Here is a 19809-nt window from a genome sequence, read left to right on the forward strand (position 1 = left end):
AGAGACATCTTAAACTATAAAGTTCAGCATCATGCATGTTAAGCGTTCTTATTCTCTGTGGGGTTAATTATTCCAATTAAAATCCTGCTTTAATTAAATCTTAACATCCGTGCTCTCCACTTTTTTAATTCAGGGTCCTTACTTTATACTCCAGGGGTGGGGTCTCAAAGGTAACTTTATTGTCCAATAATGTTACAGGTTTCCATATGATGAATACAGTTTTATACAGTTACTGCAATGCTTAATAATCAACTTTATAGTTGAAAACATGCTCCCTTGTTTTAGACATGGCTACTCCAGTTTTCAACACGGTGGAGACCAGCAAGGAATAATTTGTCCTTGGACATTACATTTCGATTTGTTTACAAAACACAAACAGCTTTCTCAAACTCAGCATGTTTTTTCCCCATCATATTTTAAACCTACTTACTTTTTTGTGGTGCAGGCAAAATGCAGATTTTTGGGGACCAATATACCTTACAACTACCTTGCACACAAGTGAATTAACCAAATGTATTAATTGATTGGCACTTGGCCAACCAATCTTAATCCCAGAATCTTCCATTCCAGCCACATTCTCATATGGCTGGAATAGAGTGTCTACTTTATGGAACAATTCTCATGCAGATATAGGGAATTTTAACCTCATCCCTGCAATTCACCAACAAAATAAAACAATAAATGAATAATAATGTAAAAGAGGATGATTCATTCTGTCAAAGTCATTCTGTTTTACATTAAAAAAATGTATTATAATCGTAACCTGTATATGTTAATAATTTGTTTACTTTAATTTGGTATGGAACACAACTACTGTTATTGTATGGTTCAAATATTTCTAGCTACCATATTTTTAATCTTTGTCTTGTATCCTGATTATTGCATTTTGAATGATATTTCTACTTATGAATGAGTGAAACATCTATACAAATATTGTGATTATTTTGAATCCTGGCAGATAGTGAAGGCTGGGGGTTTAACGAATCTTACCAAGTCTTTTGTTTGAAACAGGTAATGCTTCCTTCTTCATTCCATTAAGATAGAAGGTTCCCTTGCTTGTCGTGAGAGAGAACTGACAGAAGAAATCATACAACTTCTCTTTTAAGGGAAACAAGTTTACAGTACCTGGGTGAAGCAGAAGCAAAAGCTCAGGAACATTTGATGCCTTTTCAGTTTTTTATAATAAAAATACAACAAGCATACTTTAAAAAAATCAAGCAACCTGGTAAGCTGGTGATCAGATAAGAGCAGGTACTCAGCAAACAGATTCAATTAGGAGAGTGCACAACAAACAGCTGACTTTAAAACTTTTTTAATAGTCTTTCTGAACCATCATGACCAGCCAAAAACCATCAAACCACCAGCTCTGACCAGCATACACCAGTGCTGGTCAATGCTAGAATATCCCTTGAGGAGATTAAAAAGGAAAGCATCGCAAAAACATTTTAAATAAGATATTAAAGCATTTAGTAAAAACAAAACAAAACAAAAAAGTTAATTGCTTAGGTGAGTCAAAAGTCCTGCAGGAAACAGTTTGTAGCATGTACTGTACGTGGTGAAAAACACATTTAGCCATCCTCCAGTAACAGTCACTATATTGCAAAATCATACCCATCACTCATTGTGTTTCTCTAATAGCCACCTACTTTATTGCTGGATATCTATGATAAGATATAAAATATCAAGGCTGATTCATCGGATGATGCTAGAGAGCAGCACACACACACACTTCTAATTGACAGCCACTTTCTACAGTATACTACATTTTCAGAATGTGGGCCTCATACATTTCAGAGAATTGTATATGAATGTGCACACCTACAGACCTTGAAAACTTTACTGAGTCAGTACACATGAAACAAGTTTCAGGGATTGACACAAAATTACTGTAAAACAGTAATTGTGAGAGGTGTAAAATCAGATTTGGGGGATGTACTTTGTGGTGTAGCATAAGGGTCAGTACTTTAGCCCAAATAGTTCCTCATTTATTTAAGACGGACCAAGATATACTGAGATCTGATAGCAAAAGTACTGGATATTGGAAAAGTGAGAAGTACAAAATGAAAGGGATGGAAATAGGGAACAAAGACTTTGAAAGCAATAATTTTGGGGTTATAGTGCACTCAGGGCCAGATTAACCTATATGCAAATTACGCTATAGCGTAGGGCCCCCAGCAGAATTGGGCCGTTTTTTGTTTGGGACACTTTACAAAAACTGCATGCGGGCAGGCCCACACACACAGGAAGAGAGCGCACAGAAGCTTGCTTTCAGTTATTCTTTTATAACGGCTCACTTTTTTTTAATGTCTGTGATCCTTATTGCATCATTTACACATTCAAACATCTATGTTCCCACAGATGTTTGAATGTGAATTAAAATGATCATTAACAACAGTGAGATTTAATTATTATCAGTTGCATGTGATCTCTGTCGTACAAGGCAATAAGGCATACACAGTTTAATGCCCAGCTATGATCAGCAGAGAAAAAACCTAAAGTGCTCAGATAAGTTATCTCATTATTAATGATTGGTGCTGAAAAAATGTGTAAATTGAAAACGAAGTAAAAAAAAGTTAGGAAATATCATCTTGCAGGTTTTTAACAGGTTCCTACGATGTTGTGTACGGTGCACGACATCTTTCGATTCTGAGCAAAAGGTGAACTCACAACTGCATTTAGCCTGTGTGTGTACAAGGCCTAAAAAGATACATTATTGAACTGAAGAAGGTACAGAGAAAGGCATCTTGGCTGATGACAGGACTTAATGGCATGAGCTATTAGGACAGATTCAAATAATTATGGGCTTTATTTTCAAAGGAGATCCGATGGAGGATCGCATTATTTCGACCGTTTTTTTTCTGCACTCGTTTTTCCCACCGATTCAGTATTTTCTAAATCTGCGAAAAACCTGGCAGGATTATTCGCTAGTTTGGTTCATTAGTTATTCTGACGGTTTCTTTTGGTGGAATATGTAATGATCTAATTTTCTAAAGACGAAAGTGGTGGATAATATAAACTTCCACCAGTTAGCTTTCCGCCTGCTTCAGCACGGTCAATACTACTATCTGCCAGTAAAAAACAGAGTGACAGCACGTCAGACTGTCTCCTTGGCATTCAATGTGGATACTATGTTAGAAGCAGATGTGTGTGTGTGTCTGTGTGTGTGTGTGTGTATTACGATCCCAAGCTGAAATACAATCCCATTGCAATGCACACAATTCTCTTTACCTCAACCGATCTGAAGAACATCCGACTATTCCTTCGTGTCAACCCAGCAAAAAATATACTATAGTAAAACTGTAGTACATTTACTATAGTTTTATCACTATAGTAACTTACCACAGTATTTTTGCGGAAACTATAGTTTTACAATTAAGGTATTTGCTATACTGTGCACTATAGTGATACAGTTTATACTACACCTTCAACTAGAGTATAGTTTACTATAGTATCAACAATAGTTACTACTGTAGTTACTATATTGAAAACTACAGCTAATACATCATTTACTATACTACTGTAGTTGCTGTAATAAAAATGTTAATAGAGAATAGTTATAGTTGTACTATTTTTTCATAATTACAGCTACATAGTTTAACAATTCTGCATTGGACAAAATTACTATTAATTAGTTCACAGTTAAATAGCATAAAACCTAGAGTTGCTTTGCTCAGAATAACTATTTAACAGAAATGCAGCTGAAGACTTAATGGCATGGTAACAGTACAGTATTGTAGTAATGTTTAATGTGCTAGCCTATTGTATAAAGTCTTATACAATAATACTATACAATAAGCTTATAGTATTCAGCTGTATGTTGAGTTACAAATTGTCAGGGTGGAACAAATCCAATCACTAGGTCGGCAAATGCAACTTTAAATTTTAATAAATCGCACATTTCTGTAAAGTTGCCACACCGTCAACTAAGCATTTACTATACATAGAAAACAAAAACAGCCCAATCTGCACCGCTCTTTTTGATCTTGCAGAGCCAAATCAAGCAGTTTGCTTGTGTAAACTGAGTGACAGTCTGCTATAGCTATGAGGTTAAAGAGAACCTAAGTCTTCCAGTGAATCCGGTGAGGGGGTGAGTGAGAGTGTGCAGGACCTGGCGTGCAGACACAGAGATTACAAAGGTACTGCTGTAAGAAATGTTGTACCCTGCAATAGAATGCACCATTTTGAGTTATGCATTTGCGTAACTGCTCGGTCCTTCTCATGGAATTCGAATGGGTATTAGAAACCCTATCACACTTTCCTTTTTTTATTGCCCAATGATTTTAAAATGTGCACATCGTGTAGTGGATTGTATTATAGGCTTTTCATTTTATAATGTTTATTCCTTGACTTTTCTAAGAATCTAATTGATCCCTGTTATGCCATTCATGCATCTTAACTACAGCTCATAAATGAGTCAATTGTGAAAATTATGTAGTGTTGTTAACAATTTCTTAATAATTGTTAATGATTGATGGGGACCAAACGTGTATGAAAGAGAACGTAGTAGAACTACATTCCATAAGAACACATGCATAACACATCCATGTATAACATGTAAAAGTACAACATTTTACATGCCAGTATTTTCCAAAGTTGCATGACAAAATGTTCCAAAGTTGATAGTGAGGGAGTGCAATGCAAAGTGAGTCCAGATTGGTGACGCCGACACTAACGGCAGGTTTCCCTGATTGCTAGCTTTCAAGTCTCTACAACGATTAGTAAACGGGATCTGCTGTCTCTTCTCGGCCATTTCAACTATGCCATCCAAATCATTCCGCAGGGCAGAACCTCGCCTCCTAGCTCTTTCAACTATTGTAAAAAAACTAAATTCCTATATCAACATTTCCGATGAATCTAGAAAAGACTAATCCACCATTGGAACAGGCTGTCTCTATTCCACACGATGTATCCTTGTTCATCAATGCTTCATTCATAGGATTTTGGAGGCTATCTAGGACCCGAGTGGTTCTCAAGCGGGTGGCCCTCCGAGATACAGGATTTATCTCCCCACCTTAAAGCCTCAGCTCTGCTAGAGATATACCCTATCGTAGCAGCCGCACATATCTGGGGTCACCAGTGATCAAGGAAGTCAATTTTATTCTACAGCAACAACAAATCAACAGTCCACACCATCAACAAAGGCAGATCATCCTCCCCTTTTATCATGCAGTTACTCCGCCAGCTCATTTGGATCTCTGTTTCAAACAATTTCATTACTCCGACCCTATTATCAATCCCAGCAACCCAGCTGACGCTTAGAGGGATAGCAAAAACTTCAGCCCCTATTTCCACATCTCGGCTACCTATATCATCAGACCCCTCTCCTCCCGCTGATTCTGATCCTCTGGAAAGGTTGTTTTTCCCCTTTTGAAGATCTACTGATGGAAACCCTATGCCTTACTGCCTTCTTCGGATTCCTGAGATGTGCCGAATTGTCAGTTCCATCAGTCTCCAGATTCCCTTCCCTCAGCATCCGTTCCAGCGATATTAGCCTAGTAGTTGACTCCCACTTCATCATCTTCCTTCACACCTCCAAAATGGATCAGTTGCGCCAAGCACAATTCATCCAACTTTCCAAACTTAATTCCACGATTTGCCCATAAACATCCATGTCAAGATACATCTCCTGGAAGAAACCTTTCCTCCCATCGGATCCTCTATTCATCGACACTGGTTCTCAACCTATCTAGCCACCCTCATCTCTAGAGCAAGGCTACTGCCTCAATTGTATACCCCCCACTCTTTCAGGATCGGAGCAGCCACTTCAGCAGCTAAAGCTAACGTCAATCAACATCTTATAAAGAACATGGGTCGCTCTATATCGTCAGCAGTAGAGGGCTACATTCATTCATCAGTCTCCAACATCACAGCAGCCCAACAAAGAATAGTTAGCATGCCCGGAGTGGGGGCTATCTGACCGCCAGACGTTTCCTCCTAACAAAGGGTTTTTTTCCTCTCCACTGAGCAGCAGGTATAAAATCACTAGTCAAATTTCACTAACTACTCTGTTTGTCTTGTATGTTTTTCATTCTAGTATACGTGATGCACAGCACGTCTTTGTTCGTCACATGTGTGTGGGGTTCTGCGGGGAGCCGGTGGTCCATCTTTTGGGGGGTAGTGAGACTCCCCCAACAACCGCGAGTCTCCGTTGAGGGAGCTTCTCATCATGTGAGTCAGAGGGGGCCCCCAACCATACTGTGTATTGGTGTAACTGAGGCTCTACTCTAATTCCCTTAATCGAATTCGGGACTCGGCCTGCTCATCGCTCTCAGCGATCAAGTCCCAAACTAACCTAACACCTTACCGTTCTTTACTCTTTCTGTCGACATGCTCAGCGAGCTGGACATATATTATGTGTTTTCAGGGTATCTTGGGGTTACCAGGACAACCAGCCTTGGAGGCAGCGCCTCTTCCCTATTCTATGCTGTCCCACGGGGCCGCTCAGTGGAAGCATTCCAAGCCTCGAATATTCAGTCGTTAAGTGGAAACGGACGAAACTCTCTATGTAGCCCCTGCTGTCGCCCCGTGAACTTCTGGTTATTAACACTATCAATTGCAATTCTTAATATTTTGTTTCACTCAAGATGTATTATTTTTAAAGAAAGATGGATTTGATTTAATTTCTTACTTTCGTTTTGTAGGCAGATGCAACTGTAACATTTGAATCTGTATCATTCAACACTGAAAACCACTTTGCAGGGTTGAAGCTATGATTTACTCTCAATCAATGAATTTGCTGTTTCCTGATGTAAGTATTTTTTATTTTATTTGCTATAAACATATTCATAAGGATATTTACAAAGTAAAAAATAGTGTCCATCTTTTCAAATCATGAAATAGAAAATGTTTATATTTTTAAAATGTAGTATTTTAATACAGGTTTAAGGGAATGTGTCTGATTTTATATTAAAGATCTTTAGGTTTAGTAAATGGAATTGTAAAATTAAAGCCTTTAATTTCTTGTAGGTTCCAAGATGGCAACATATCCATTTATCCGGGTTCACCCTGCAACAAAGGACAAGTTCTTTCCTTGGTCATGGCATTTATTTTAAGACCTAGGATTTCTGGAGCTGACATGCAAGATTTGCTGACAATGCTTTTATTTGCTGACAGGCACTATTGTACCTGACTGCATTCCTAGCACCAAATATTTTCTGGATAAGACATTTTTTTCATTACTACCACAGGCAGAAACTCATTACTACTGTTGTACATGTAAGAAATACCTGGGCTTACAGAGGCCTTCAGTGTGTCCAGATTGTGGGGTAAAAATGACAGTTACTTCTTGGTTATGCAATTGCAAACACAGTTGAGAAGTCTACTAGAAAATCAGAACATATCTAGGTTCATTAACAAGAATAAAAGACAAGCGGGTCTGTATTGTGATATGTCTGATGGAGAACTGTACAGGGATGAGAGTTTTCAGGAATTCTTTGAGGTTAATGATAATTTGTCATTGTCTGTGAATTGCGATGACGTACCAGTGCTTAGTTCATCAGACTACTCCATGTGGTCTGTGCTTTGTACGATCAATGAACTGACATATGAAGAAAGATCTTGGTATATGTTGTTGCAAGCTCTGTGGTTCGGAAGATGTAAACTTAGGCCAGACACATACCTTGAACCATTAGTTGAGGAAATTCAGAGTTCATATAAGCATGGGTTTTCCTGGAAGGATAACAATGATGTTCAACACAAAATGAAAGTAGCAGTAAAAGTATTTGTGTGTGATGCAGTTGCACCTGCAATGTTGCAAAATTTTAAACAGGTTAATGGAGTGTTTGGGTGTGGGTTATGTGAGCATGAAGGAACTGTAGTGGCCAAGGGCAATGGGCATGTACGAGTATGTGTTGTGTCCAGTGAATGAACATTTTCCAAATAGGAGAACTTTTAAAAACAGTTAAAGATGCTGAAGCTGCTTTAGAAAAGGTGAGCATGGTGTTAAAGGAGCAGGCAAATTAATGTTGTTTCCATCATTTTATATCATCAGGGGGGGTGTGCCAGACTATATGCATGCAGTGCTACTAGGTGTGGTTAGGCAGTTTACTCTAAAAAATTGGGTAACGTAATTCTGGTGCTAATTCCCCCAATGGAAGTTGTCTGTGGACCACGATTCTTGGAATCAAGGAAGTACTGGAAAGCCTCAGAGCGGCTTGCCTTTTTGCTATTGTATTTTCCAGTAGCACTTGAGGGTGTTCTACCCAAGTCACATTTTAGGCAGTGGATGTTATTAGTCAACGGAATCAATTTGCTTCTTTCTGAAGCAATCACTCAAGATAACATCTGCAGGGCTAAATTGTGCTTTCTGAAATTCTGCACAGTATTACCAGAGCTGTATGGAATAGAGCACTGCTCATACAACGTGCACCTTCCTTCGCATTTAGCGGAATCTGTTAAAGACTGGGGCCCACGTTGGGCTACTTCTGCATCTGTGTATAAAGACGCATGTGGTAAACTTCTTGATCTGTTAACATGGAACAAGATCAGTACCAGAGCAGATTTTTTACACTTTTTTTATTTAGTTTTTTGCCCAACAAATGTTGAGGCATTGTCTGAATCTTGTTTACCTATACAAAAAGCTAGCTGATTCTCTGACTGTTGCATTTTCTTTGGGTGTCCAATTGTTCGCAACCTGAGTCTTGAAGAAACCACTGCAGTAGAAAATGCATTGGGAGAGGTAGCTGGTACGAGTTGTTGAAAATTTTACAAGGGAATCCTTTTTTTTTTTAAATTAGTAATCGCCAATTATTTTTATTATTTTCTCTCAATTTGGCATATCCAATTATTTTTAGGCTCAGCTCACCGAGCAGCGAAGACGAACACATGCTGTCCTCCAAAGCATGTGCCATCAGCCGACCGCTTTTTTTCAAACTGCAAACTCATGGTGCAGCCACCTCAGAGCTACAGCATCGGAGGACAACGCAGCTCTGGGCAGCTTACAGGCAAGCCCACAGGCGTCCGGCCAGACTACAGGGGTCGCTGGTGCACGGTGAGCCGAGGACACTCTGGCCGACCTAAGCCCTCCCCCCGCGGGTGATGGTAGGCCAATTGTGTGCCGCCCCCTGGGAGCTCCCGTCTACGGTCGGCAATAGAATAGCCTGGACTCGAACCGACGACCTCCAGGTTATAGGGCACATCCTGCACTCCACTCAGAGTGCCTTTACCAGATGTGCCACTCAGGAGCCCCAAGAGAGTCCTTTTTAAAGGAAAGATTTACACAACAGATGAGTGTTCATCCAGGTTTGAGGGAGACAATTCAGTGGTATTTCTCGAGAATGGCAAGTCAGTTACCATCAGTAATATAATATATTTGAAATTTTGCTATTGTCATTGACTGCCAATGTGAAGAAAACTCTGTATTGATTATCACATGTTTGGAAACATGTCGTTGGCAAAAATGCATGACTGATAATTTCATTGGGCTAAATTTGATGGCAGCATTTAAAAAGGTAACAAAGTTAGGACCATGTACTGCCTGCAGAATTGAATCCATTACAGGAAAAGGGGTGGTTGTAGACCATGTAAATGAAACACTTACACTATTCAGACTTCCAAAATGTGATAGTGATTGAGATAATTGAAGGTCAAGATTAGTATTCTACAGGTAGTGGACATAAAAATGGAAACACCTGGGTAAATGAGGGACACCAAATATATTGAAAGCAAGGGCTTCCACACAGGTGTGGCTCATGTCTTAATTAAGCAAATAACATCCCAGTATGCTTAGGGTCATGTATAAAAATGCTGGACAGGCCTGGTTGCCTATAATTATGGCTAGCATGGCTGCAAGAGGAGACCTCTGTGACTTTGAAAGAGGGGTGATTGTTGAGGTGCGTTTGGCAGGAGCTTCAGTAACCAAGACAGCTCAACTTGCTGATGTTTCAGGAGCAACGGTGTCTAAGGTGATGTCGGCATGGAACTCCGAGGGAAAGACATCATCAGCAAACAGCCAGTTTCATCAAAAACGGTCCAGCGAGAACTCCACAGAGCGGGATACCATAGTGGCCCAATGCCCTATTAAGTGACTTTACATTGGTGTTTCCATTTTTTTGTCCACTACCTGTAGAAGACTGATTATTGTTTCCTGTTTGATAACGCTGCTAAATAGAACTTCATTTTTTGTAAGTCAAAAGGACTTTGTGTCAAAGGATTTTGTGTCAAAGGATTATTGCCTAATTTGTCTTTATTGTTTTTAATAGGGTGCTTATTTAAAATTCCAATGCCTCTAGTGTTTTAAGACACATTTATATATCCATTTTATGCCAAATACAATGGGAAAGTGGGACAGACTAATTTGAATTATTCTCCAGGGTAGCACAAAATGTGTCAAACTATAGGCTACTTTGGAAAATTACAACATTAAAAAAAAAAAAAAAATGTCAATGTGACAATGCTGAAGTTGGCTTCTTATTCGGCCAGCTTCTTATCCATATGTATTCTTCCCTGTCTAACATGGCATTTGCTTTTGTTTGTTATCTTGTCTAATAACCTATTTTTAAGTTTTGTGCTTTCCTCGTTTAATATAGCATGCTCACACAGACATGAACAAGAAAAAGTCAATTTAACAAACCGTTCTGTAGGAAACTAAAAGGTCTATAAATATACTATGGAACAAAAATGTTATTAAAGGGTAGATATTGATGTTCAACAATGGTACACATTGCTTTGCACTTCATACGTTGGGCTTACCTTTGAAAAGTAGAAATAAAAACTTCAACAAGGAAAACGTGCTATCTCTGGTATAAAGAATAAAGTAGTAAACTTGGACCGGTGTTTATATAGCATTTGCTAACACAATTGAACCAGAAGTATTATTTTGGCAATGAAAATCGCTTAAATGTTCATTAGTTATTCATTTAGAACCACAGAAAATGATGCATGAAATGTGATCCACCGGCTTATGAAATGGAGGATCACATTAGAAACTAGGGGACATTTTTTTAACAGATTAACAGGTAGAAACATTCTGCAGATTTTGCCATTTAGACCGAAAATGAAACCCCTTTCGAAAATCAGGCCCTATATCTCTTCAGCCTATAACGAGCTTGCAAAGGAGGGAAAGAGGGGACTTAATTGAAGTTTATAAAATTCTAAATGGTATAGCTAATGTTAAACCAATTCACTACAAATTTAGTACAGAGAGTAGAACGAGAGGGTATATTTGGAAGCTGCGTGAAAAGTATTGTAGCGGCGGATGCAGGTGGACTGGCTTTGTCTGTGGCTGTATTGCATGCGGCAAGGTGCTGGGACTTGGAGCTGGATCAGGCAGTTTACACAGGGGTCACCAGGTGCTGTTCATGTGAACCCCAGGCGGCTGTACAGGACTCTGATTGGGTGAGGAATGTTATAATCGGTTACATTGTTGTTAGTTAAAGGTCAGTGGGCGCTGATTGGTCGAGCCTCACATAATTGTGTTTTCTGTGTTTGAGTCTGAGGGGGGATAAAAGAGGGTGCATCAGGTGTGTGAGGGTGTGTGGATTCAGAGAGTGGAGAATCGTGTGCTGTGAGCTGTGTACTTGCTGTGAACCTGCTGCTGCAAATAAAGAGCCTGCTATTGAACCATGCTCTGTTGTCAAGACTGCCTTCTTTTTCTGCAATTATAGCAATTTCATTCAGTGCTACATTGGTGATCAGAAGTGGGATGGATCGAACACCATGGAAAGTAAAGAAGGAGCCAGTGGAAAGTGCGATCACAGCCGACACACCACCACTGTCTGGGTGGAGATCGGCAGCAAGAGAGGGCATCTCCGGAGACTGGCTGCGAGAGTCAGTCGCTTAATGGGAGATGGAACGGAGTCAGAGCGGGCGCTGCAGAGGGAGAGACGAGCATCAAGATCCAAGCGGTCGGCAGAGAACAAGTGGGAAGTTGAGAGAACAGCCAGGCGGAATAAAGACCTGGGGATTCGATGGCACCAGCAGTCGGGAAGCCTTTGCAGTGCAGCTGGCCAAGGTGCACGGCTGGAGTGTGGCAGAGAAGGTGAGCTGACTGACCAGGGTGCTACACAGCTGGTCCTGTTAAACCTTCCTCACGGCAACCTGGGAGAATACACGGCTCTGAGCGAGTCTCTCACGCGTCACTTCGGGACTCTGGTCGATCCAGAGGGGCTCAAATTGAGGCGGTGACGCCGTCTGCGTTGGCCGAAGGATAGCCTGGCCAGTCTTGCTTGGAGCTGGAGAGGGAGAGTCGACTGGCATACGCAGAATCTTCCCCCGCTGAACAAGGAGAACAAGCCAGGTTACAATTCATAGAGGCACTCGGGACCGGAGAGCTGCACAAACACCTGCGACTGCAACACCCTCAGACCCTGCAGGCTGCACTCCGATTGCTGGAGGAGTGGGAGGAGGTGACGGCAGAGGAGGAATCAACAAGGAGCCGACCCAGAGTGTGCAAAGCTCAGCTCAGCGGCGTGCCTACACCCCCCTGGCTCCCCGAATTCATCGTCGTCCTTGTGCAGGCACTTACCACCAGTGGCAGCCAGCGCTCCAGTCCTCGATCCGGCGCTGATGGAGCTGCGGCTAGCCTGGTCACCTGCAGGCGCAGTGCCCGGCAGCCTCAACACCTTGGGTCCCTGGGCCCCGGCAGCCGTTAGGAAATGACTCCAGGTCTGTATAGATGGGGGACTGCAGACTCGGCTACAGCGCACTCCAGAAACAGGTGACAGCAGACCTGCACACCGCATCCAGACACCTCAACCAGGAGGGGCCCAGCAGTACAGCCGGGGGAGTGGAGGCCAGCTCCCCCCAGAAGTAGCTGACGGTGCACTCGCAACCGATATCAACCTGTCAGGCCCAGTCGTAGTCGTGGGGAGGACAACTGTGGGGGACTTTTGCCACATCCCTGTGTCGATCGAAGGGGTCCCCTGCACCGCGCTGGTGGACACAGGGTGAGACTGGTGTGGCCCGATATCTACCAGCAAACCGCTGGGAGTCAGCAGCACCACTTGGAGCCCACCACCATGCAGCTGCACACAGTGACCGGGGGGCTGTCGCCAATGAGAGGGAAGCGGGCATGAAGATCCAGGTAGGGGGCCTTACTGTGAGTCATGAGGTCTGGGTTGTGGCAGTCCAGGACCCTTCTATCCTGGGGTTGGACTTTCTCCGGCAGTCCAGCAGCCAGCTGGACCTACAGAAGGGGGTTCTTCGGTTCCAGGGAGGCCCGAGCCTTGCGCTAACTATCCCGGGGTGGTACAGTCAGGACTGTGAGCCCAGCGTTCAGCATTGCTACCGGCCACTGCTTACAGAAGGGCCTGGTCCCTGCAGTGGGGACATAGAGGATTTCTGCAGGCGCTGTGATGAGTGTGTCACAAGGAAGGGACCTCTGAGATGGTTGCACGACCGACTGCAGCAGTTTCCAGCCGGGGAGCCCATGGGATGGATCGGGGTCGATATCCTGGGCCCGTTTTTGCGGTCTGATCGGGGGCCAGAGGCGTATGCGACCCCGGATCAAGAAGCGGAGACAGTGACAGAAGTGGCTGGAAGGCTTTTTCTGGCGGTTTGGAGTACCGCATAAGCTGCACTCGGACCAGGGATGCAACTTTGAGTCCCGGGTCTTTGCGGAGATGTTTCCTTTGCCTGGAGATACATAAGACTCACACCACTCCACTGCACCTCCAGAGCGATGGGCTGGTGGAGCGGTTTAACCGTACCCTCTCCGTCCAGTTGGCAATTATCACCGCTAGCAACCAGCTGCACCCTGCTTTGTTGATGTTCGGCCAGATTAGCGACAACCTGGGGGCTGGACCGTCAGGCTCACCTTTGCCTCTGACAGCCAGCAGCCTGCTGGGGTGAGTCCCTCTGACAGCCTGTAGCCGCCGTCTGCGTAGTGGCGGGTGCAGGCGGACCGGCTTTGTCTGTGGCTGTATTGCATTCCGGAACTGTTAACTTGCGGGATTTGATTGCTTGCATCATGCAGCATGGTGCTTTTTCACATGAACCATGCGACTGTGCAGGACTCTTATTACATTGGTATTAGTTAAAGGTCAGTGAGTGCTGATTGGTTGAGCCTCACATAACTGTAACTTTGTGTTTTGAAGTGTGGATTCAGAAAGTGCAAAATCGTGTGCTTTGAACTGTGTTACTTGCTGTGAACATGTTGCTGCAAATAAAGAGCCTCTGGTATCAAGACTGCCTTATTTTTCTGACAGCAGTTTCATCCAGTGCTACAGCATATACCGATAGACAACTGTTTTTTTATGGACATATTTTTTTAATGTACCTGTTTGGTTTTTTTCAGTTTAACCAGCTCCTCCACCATAAACAAAACTCTTGAACCAGAGCGACTTGTTAAAACCTGCAAATCACCATATCTGGCCAGAATACACCATTGTGGTCATTGACGAAATTGTAACAAGTGTGTCATTTACAGTAAGCTGGACATTAAACAAGATGGGAGTTTATGTTTAAAAAAATTAAAATATCCACCCATGAAACCTGTCTTTATTTCCCGTTATTAGAAAATGTCATACATTTGTACCCGGTCCCTAACGAAAGCTGTCCTTTTAAAGTTACCGCTATGTATGGTCTGTTTTGTGATTGGCTAAATTCTTCGAAAAAAGAGGCTTGCTGAGCACAGAGTCTTTAGTGTTGCTGGAGAGTTCACTCATCTTGTCTGCAAGCTCCAGCCAAAACGTGACTACAAACCTTTTATTTATTTTGCTACCTTTAAATCCCTTGCCTAAACAAGATGTAACTTCCAGTGACGTACAAACATATTTGAGATCGCGCTTGTGTTTTTTTAAAGAAGAAGCGAGAGTGAATGGCGTCTTTTTTTGCTACAAAGGGAAGATATATTATTGTGAATTATTATGATATGAGTGTGTTGTGCCGAAGTGAATTTGTGTGTGATTATTTTTTTTTCGTCGTGGATCTCTAACGTGGGATTTACCAAAACAAGGCGAGTCCCTGCTCTGAAGGACATTTCTACTCCTTCGCCAAACACAGGGTTTAAAAATCGTTTGTGTCTTTTTTTAAACAAAAAAACAAAAAACAAAATTCATGTGGCGATTTTTCCTTTTAGCAAACCTAATTTGGATAGCAGAATGAGCAAGGGAAGACCCAAGAGAAATATTATTCAAAAGAAATACGTAAGTGTCTATTTACTAATACTATTTATTTAAAAGTGGAATAATGCTGGAAGATGACCTTTTAACTAAGAAGTTTGTACGTTCGATTTGTTTGCTTAATAATGGTAATGCATTTTAAAACTTTCACCCCCCCAGCAGTAATTGATAATATAACTCAGATGTGTTATCGGTGTAGAGTTGTCGACCCTTATGCTTATGCTGTTGTGTTGTGGTTACGCATTCTGATATGTGACTTATGTTATGTGTTCTTTAGTTTGAAATGGACGCTATTTTGAGAACATTGATCCTCTCTCAGATCTAATTTATTTTGATCGCTTGCTGATCTGCCGGGATCACATAGTGTTGTTGTATTGGTTTACATCGCCTTTATTAATCAGGGACGGGATTCATGTTTATTATTATTATTCCAGAATTGTTTCGTCTTTTGAAATGGCTTTGTTTGCCCTTCACAGAAATGTTTAGACTGCTGCTCCCAGACACAGCCATGTAACTGCAGCTTTTCTTGGCTTCCACTTCCACTAATTTGTCAATAAACTTCATCATAATTGTCTCCGATTTCCTGTGATGTATTCGTGGTTTGTAATCGACTGTTAGCTGGAAAGTCTATTTTGGTAGGTAAGGTTTTCCGTGGAGGACGTTAGCAGAACCAAGGCCACTCGATCGAGCATGGACCTGGAGGGGGTCTTGCAGAGTAAAGGGGGCCTTGAATGCAGCATTTGTCTGTGGCTGTTGCCAAATTTCAGTCTGCAGTCTGTCGAAATGTTTTGGTGTCAGCGTGCATACATTTGTCGTTATTAAACAGGTTTATTGCTGAATGCCTTGGTGCAAGTTGTTTTTGTTTCGTGTTGCTGGTCTGTGACCTCTGAAACCCCGTGTTTGCAGCTGGGTGCCCGTAATTCTTGCTAATTTTCGAACCACAAAGAGGGATTTGATTTTAATCGTTTTAAAGAACAGTATGTAATGTGCCACAAACTAACAGGTAAAATTTAATCGCAGCAGGGAACTCCTATTGGGAACGAAGAAGGCAGATTCCAGTCGCATTGCGGAGGTTCATGGTATATAGAATTAGAGAAGCAACCATTTTATAACATTGTATATTTGCTTGAAGAAAAGTCATTATATATTTGCTTGAAGAAAAGGCTTTTGCCGGCTTACTTGTTCATATTTCTGTAAGACCTTATTTAGCATTTTAACCCTTTGCTGGCTATCACTTCATCGTGCCGAGTGGCACTACTGAAATACCAGCATAAGAAACGCTGATGGGGGGGGGGGGGGGGGGGGTTACCGTGCTTTTCATTTTCTTAACCTGCAAAGTTGGGTCTTTTTGAATAGTATTTTACTTTAAACCCTTGAGCCTGCACATGGACATACTTATATGACATTATGTTAGACAAAGTCGCAATAGGTTTTAGTATTGTTACTGATGTAGCGTGGATTTGTTTCTGACTGGCTGTTAATCCTTTTCATTGCAACGCTAGCACAGCAGGAGAAGCAGCATGTCTGCTTACTTGCTTGGTTGGTTTTTTGTCTATATCCCTTTGCAGCTGGCTGGGCAAAAATCTTAAAGCAACAGGTCCATTTAAACAACGGTGACGCTTCAGGGAGAGGCCCCTTTTGCATGACATCACGCAAGGAGGCGTGAGTCTGAATTTTCCTGACCCTGTTCTCCTATCTATCATGCAGCCACATGCCGTGCCTGTTCTTAAGAACTTGGCTTGGTAACTGTGACGTGTACCATGGGATCCCTGGCAACTCAGGACAGCCAAACTAATTATTGAGAAACGTGTTTCTAGGAAACTTAGTGAAGCTCTACATTTTAAATGTTATATTTTCACATTAGTATTGAATTCATCTGCAAGTCATGTAACCTAATGAAATGCCTTTTCATAGAAGCTCTTTCTTACCGTTTGGTAGCAGGCATTGTGTTTTGTATATTTAATATAAACTGGGCTGGAAGCTCAGGCATGTTTGGTATTGTACTTGTCTTAAGTAATTTCCAGACCTTTCATTTATCTGTGAATATAGATTTGCGTTCTATTGATCTGCCTCTACTGGTTTGTTCTTTTGCTTTAGACTTTGCTGGAAAAGAAAAGAAGCTTGGATCACATGTTTATGGTAATAGGGATTCTTTTAATAGCGTGTGTCTTATAAACCTCGAGGCTTGGGCTCTTTTGCAAAAGACTGGCAGCAGATTGGGTGTCTGCTGGGTGGGGATAGAAGTCCTGCTTTTAAAATGTCTTTCTTTTGGCTGTGTTTGCACTATTTTTATTATGCAACAATCGAACGCAGGATTACATAATAAAACCCAAATAAAGAAACTAAAGTTTTCAATTTTATACACGTTTGCATGAAATAGGAAAGACGTTTTGTGTTTAGTATCCCGAATACTTGCGAATGCTGGATATTCAGAATAAGCAAGTGTTTACAAGCAATTGAAATTCAGCTTGCTGTTAAAGTATTTGACAGGCTGCTCTTTGTTTCATGAATAAAATGCTTACTTTTAAATGTGGCAGGTGATTTGTAATATTGCTGCATTTCAAAGCACTTCAACTGGTACTGTATTTACCTGGTTGCTGCATGCCTGGTCATCTTCATATAGGAGATAGTTATATCTGTCTAATACCAGTCAAGCACAGCAGGAATCATTTTCCAAAATGCCTGTTCCCAGTACATGTAAAAGAGATTACTTGCTTTTCTTTCATTTTACTGTAGTTTGTGAATTGAGATGTACTTGTATTGCTTAACCTGATTAGTGTAGAATTCTCCTCGAGTGGAGTGGAAGCCCCACCTGTAAATATCCACCTGTATCCTAGGAATTGGACAGTCGGGGCCCAATCTGGGTGAGCTTTCCATGCTATTGATTCTGGGATCTCTAGTTTTAGCTAGATCATTCCAATCAGTAACTGGGAATTAGAGCTGGCTGTCCCGACAATGCATTAAATACATAAAAAAAAAAATGTATGCGACTTTTTGGTCTTGCAGTGCAAGGCAGTTTCAAATGACCAACAATGAAATCAGAACAGCTTTCACTCAATGAATTAAGGTACTCAGCACTCAGGTTCAGCAGTTTCCAAATTGTGCCTGGTGTAATTTGCCATTACTGCTTCACATACTGGAATTTTCAACCTACTCTAGCATGTGCCCGCCTCATTTTTGAGAAACCCTTTAAGGAAACATTGAGGTTTTGAGAAATGGGGAAACTGTCATGGAGATAGCATTCCGGTAATGACTGCAGCCGCTTCAGTTGAAGGCACTCATGATTATCACGTATTTTATCCATGGGGTTTCTGAATCAATCAGAGTCAAACTTTCTGCTGTTGTGGCAAGCCACACCACTCTCTGTGGTAACACACACATTCACTTTTGTTTTGTTTTTATTATTGTTAATGAACTTTTTTGTCTGATCACCGATAGTCTGTTTCTTTATTTCTTGTCACCCTTTGGGTGTTGCTTCCTGTTACACAAGCTGGCCAATGCCCATATTAATTTACAGTCAAACTCACAGAAAGTACCTCCTGTTAAAATCTCTTTATACGATGCCTGTTCTTCCTCTTATGATGTACAGTGTATGGAAGTTGTTGACAGCTATAATACTCATACAATACATAGAACATTTACAACAGAATAGAACCTTCAGGCCTCCAGACAAACTTTTTGCCTTTGGAGCCAATGGCTCCTAGGCCAAAAAATTGGTCGCCAAATCCAATTGCTGGAGCCACTTCAGGAGCAAGTTGGTTGCTATCATATTCAACTGCTTAAAATACAACAACTTTGTAAGAAACCAGTGATTCTAAAACAGTAAGTGAATGTCTGTACTCGCTTGTTTCTTGCCTTATTCTGCTGAATGGTGCGTCTATGCAGCTTATGACAGCAATGAACTCAGAATGTTTATGTATTTAATATTTTGCAAGTGTTGTGTATGGAATTGGTGACCTTGCCTTATAATTGCACAGTTGTAATATGTGAAATAGCATGCTGCAGCTCCTGTGCTCAGTGTTAATGAAGTCGTGATCTGACGGCATGTAACACAGACAGCTCTCCTTTTTTTTTTTTTTTTTTACTGCAGTCAAGTAAGCTGCAGTAGATTTTATTTAATTCCCTAACTTCTTTTTTTTCTTAGCAGTACACATCATGATTACAGTCCCAAGTATTTCCCTGCAACTGCTGACCCTGCTTTAGTCCAAAACTCATGCTACATTACTGTTTTTCATTATGGTAATGTCTTAAAAGACCATGCCTGCTTCTTTGACTGAAGAGATATTATCAGCTCATCATCTAACAAGGGAATCTGCTGCGCAATGAAAAATCATCCTTAAACTCCTCACAGTAAATCATATAACTGAATCAAGTACATCTGGAATAGTTGCTGCTAAAGAAGATGTAATAAATGAAAAAAGTCTGTTTGTGTTGACTCAACTTTATTTAGGCCCCCCTACGATTTAACTGGTGAAAAATAACAGCGGTTTATTGGAGTTCACAAAGAGAACTTTTTTTTCAGCTTGATGCAGTAAACTTTTCACTTTTTTGTGTAAATTATTGACCTTTTTTGCTGGGTTTCAGCCCTTTCGTTATAATTATGGCACGTGAGCAACACACAAACTAAGTGTATTTAACAGATTGAGTAAACCCTGTCCTATTTAGGCTAACTCAGACAAAATAAGAAAACACGTTTCAGTTAAATAAGTCTGAGTAGTGGGTGTATCCTTTTGTGGGTTATGATAAGCTT

General features: G+C 41.3%; 1 protein-coding gene across 4 annotated transcripts in view; it reads left to right on the forward strand.

Annotated features, from left to right (window-relative positions):
- Positions 1-14537: 14537 nt before the first annotated feature.
- Positions 14538-19809, forward strand: part of LOC117394466 (protein Jumonji-like) — a 144854-nt gene continuing 139582 nt past the window's right edge. For 2 of the 4 annotated variants that reach the window (XM_059012758.1, XM_033992797.3), the window contains exon 1: positions 14538-15083. In XM_059012758.1, coding sequence (XP_058868741.1) covers positions 15039-15083 — 45 coding nt within the window. In that variant the 5' untranslated portion in view covers positions 14538-15038. The remainder of the gene's footprint in view (positions 15084-19809) is intronic. The other 2 variants (XM_059012756.1, XM_059012757.1) reach the window with 2 other exon arrangements.

This window comes from Acipenser ruthenus, chromosome 3 (assembly GCF_902713425.1).
Source record: "Acipenser ruthenus chromosome 3, fAciRut3.2 maternal haplotype, whole genome shotgun sequence".
NCBI lineage: Eukaryota > Metazoa > Chordata > Actinopteri > Acipenseriformes > Acipenseridae > Acipenser > Acipenser ruthenus.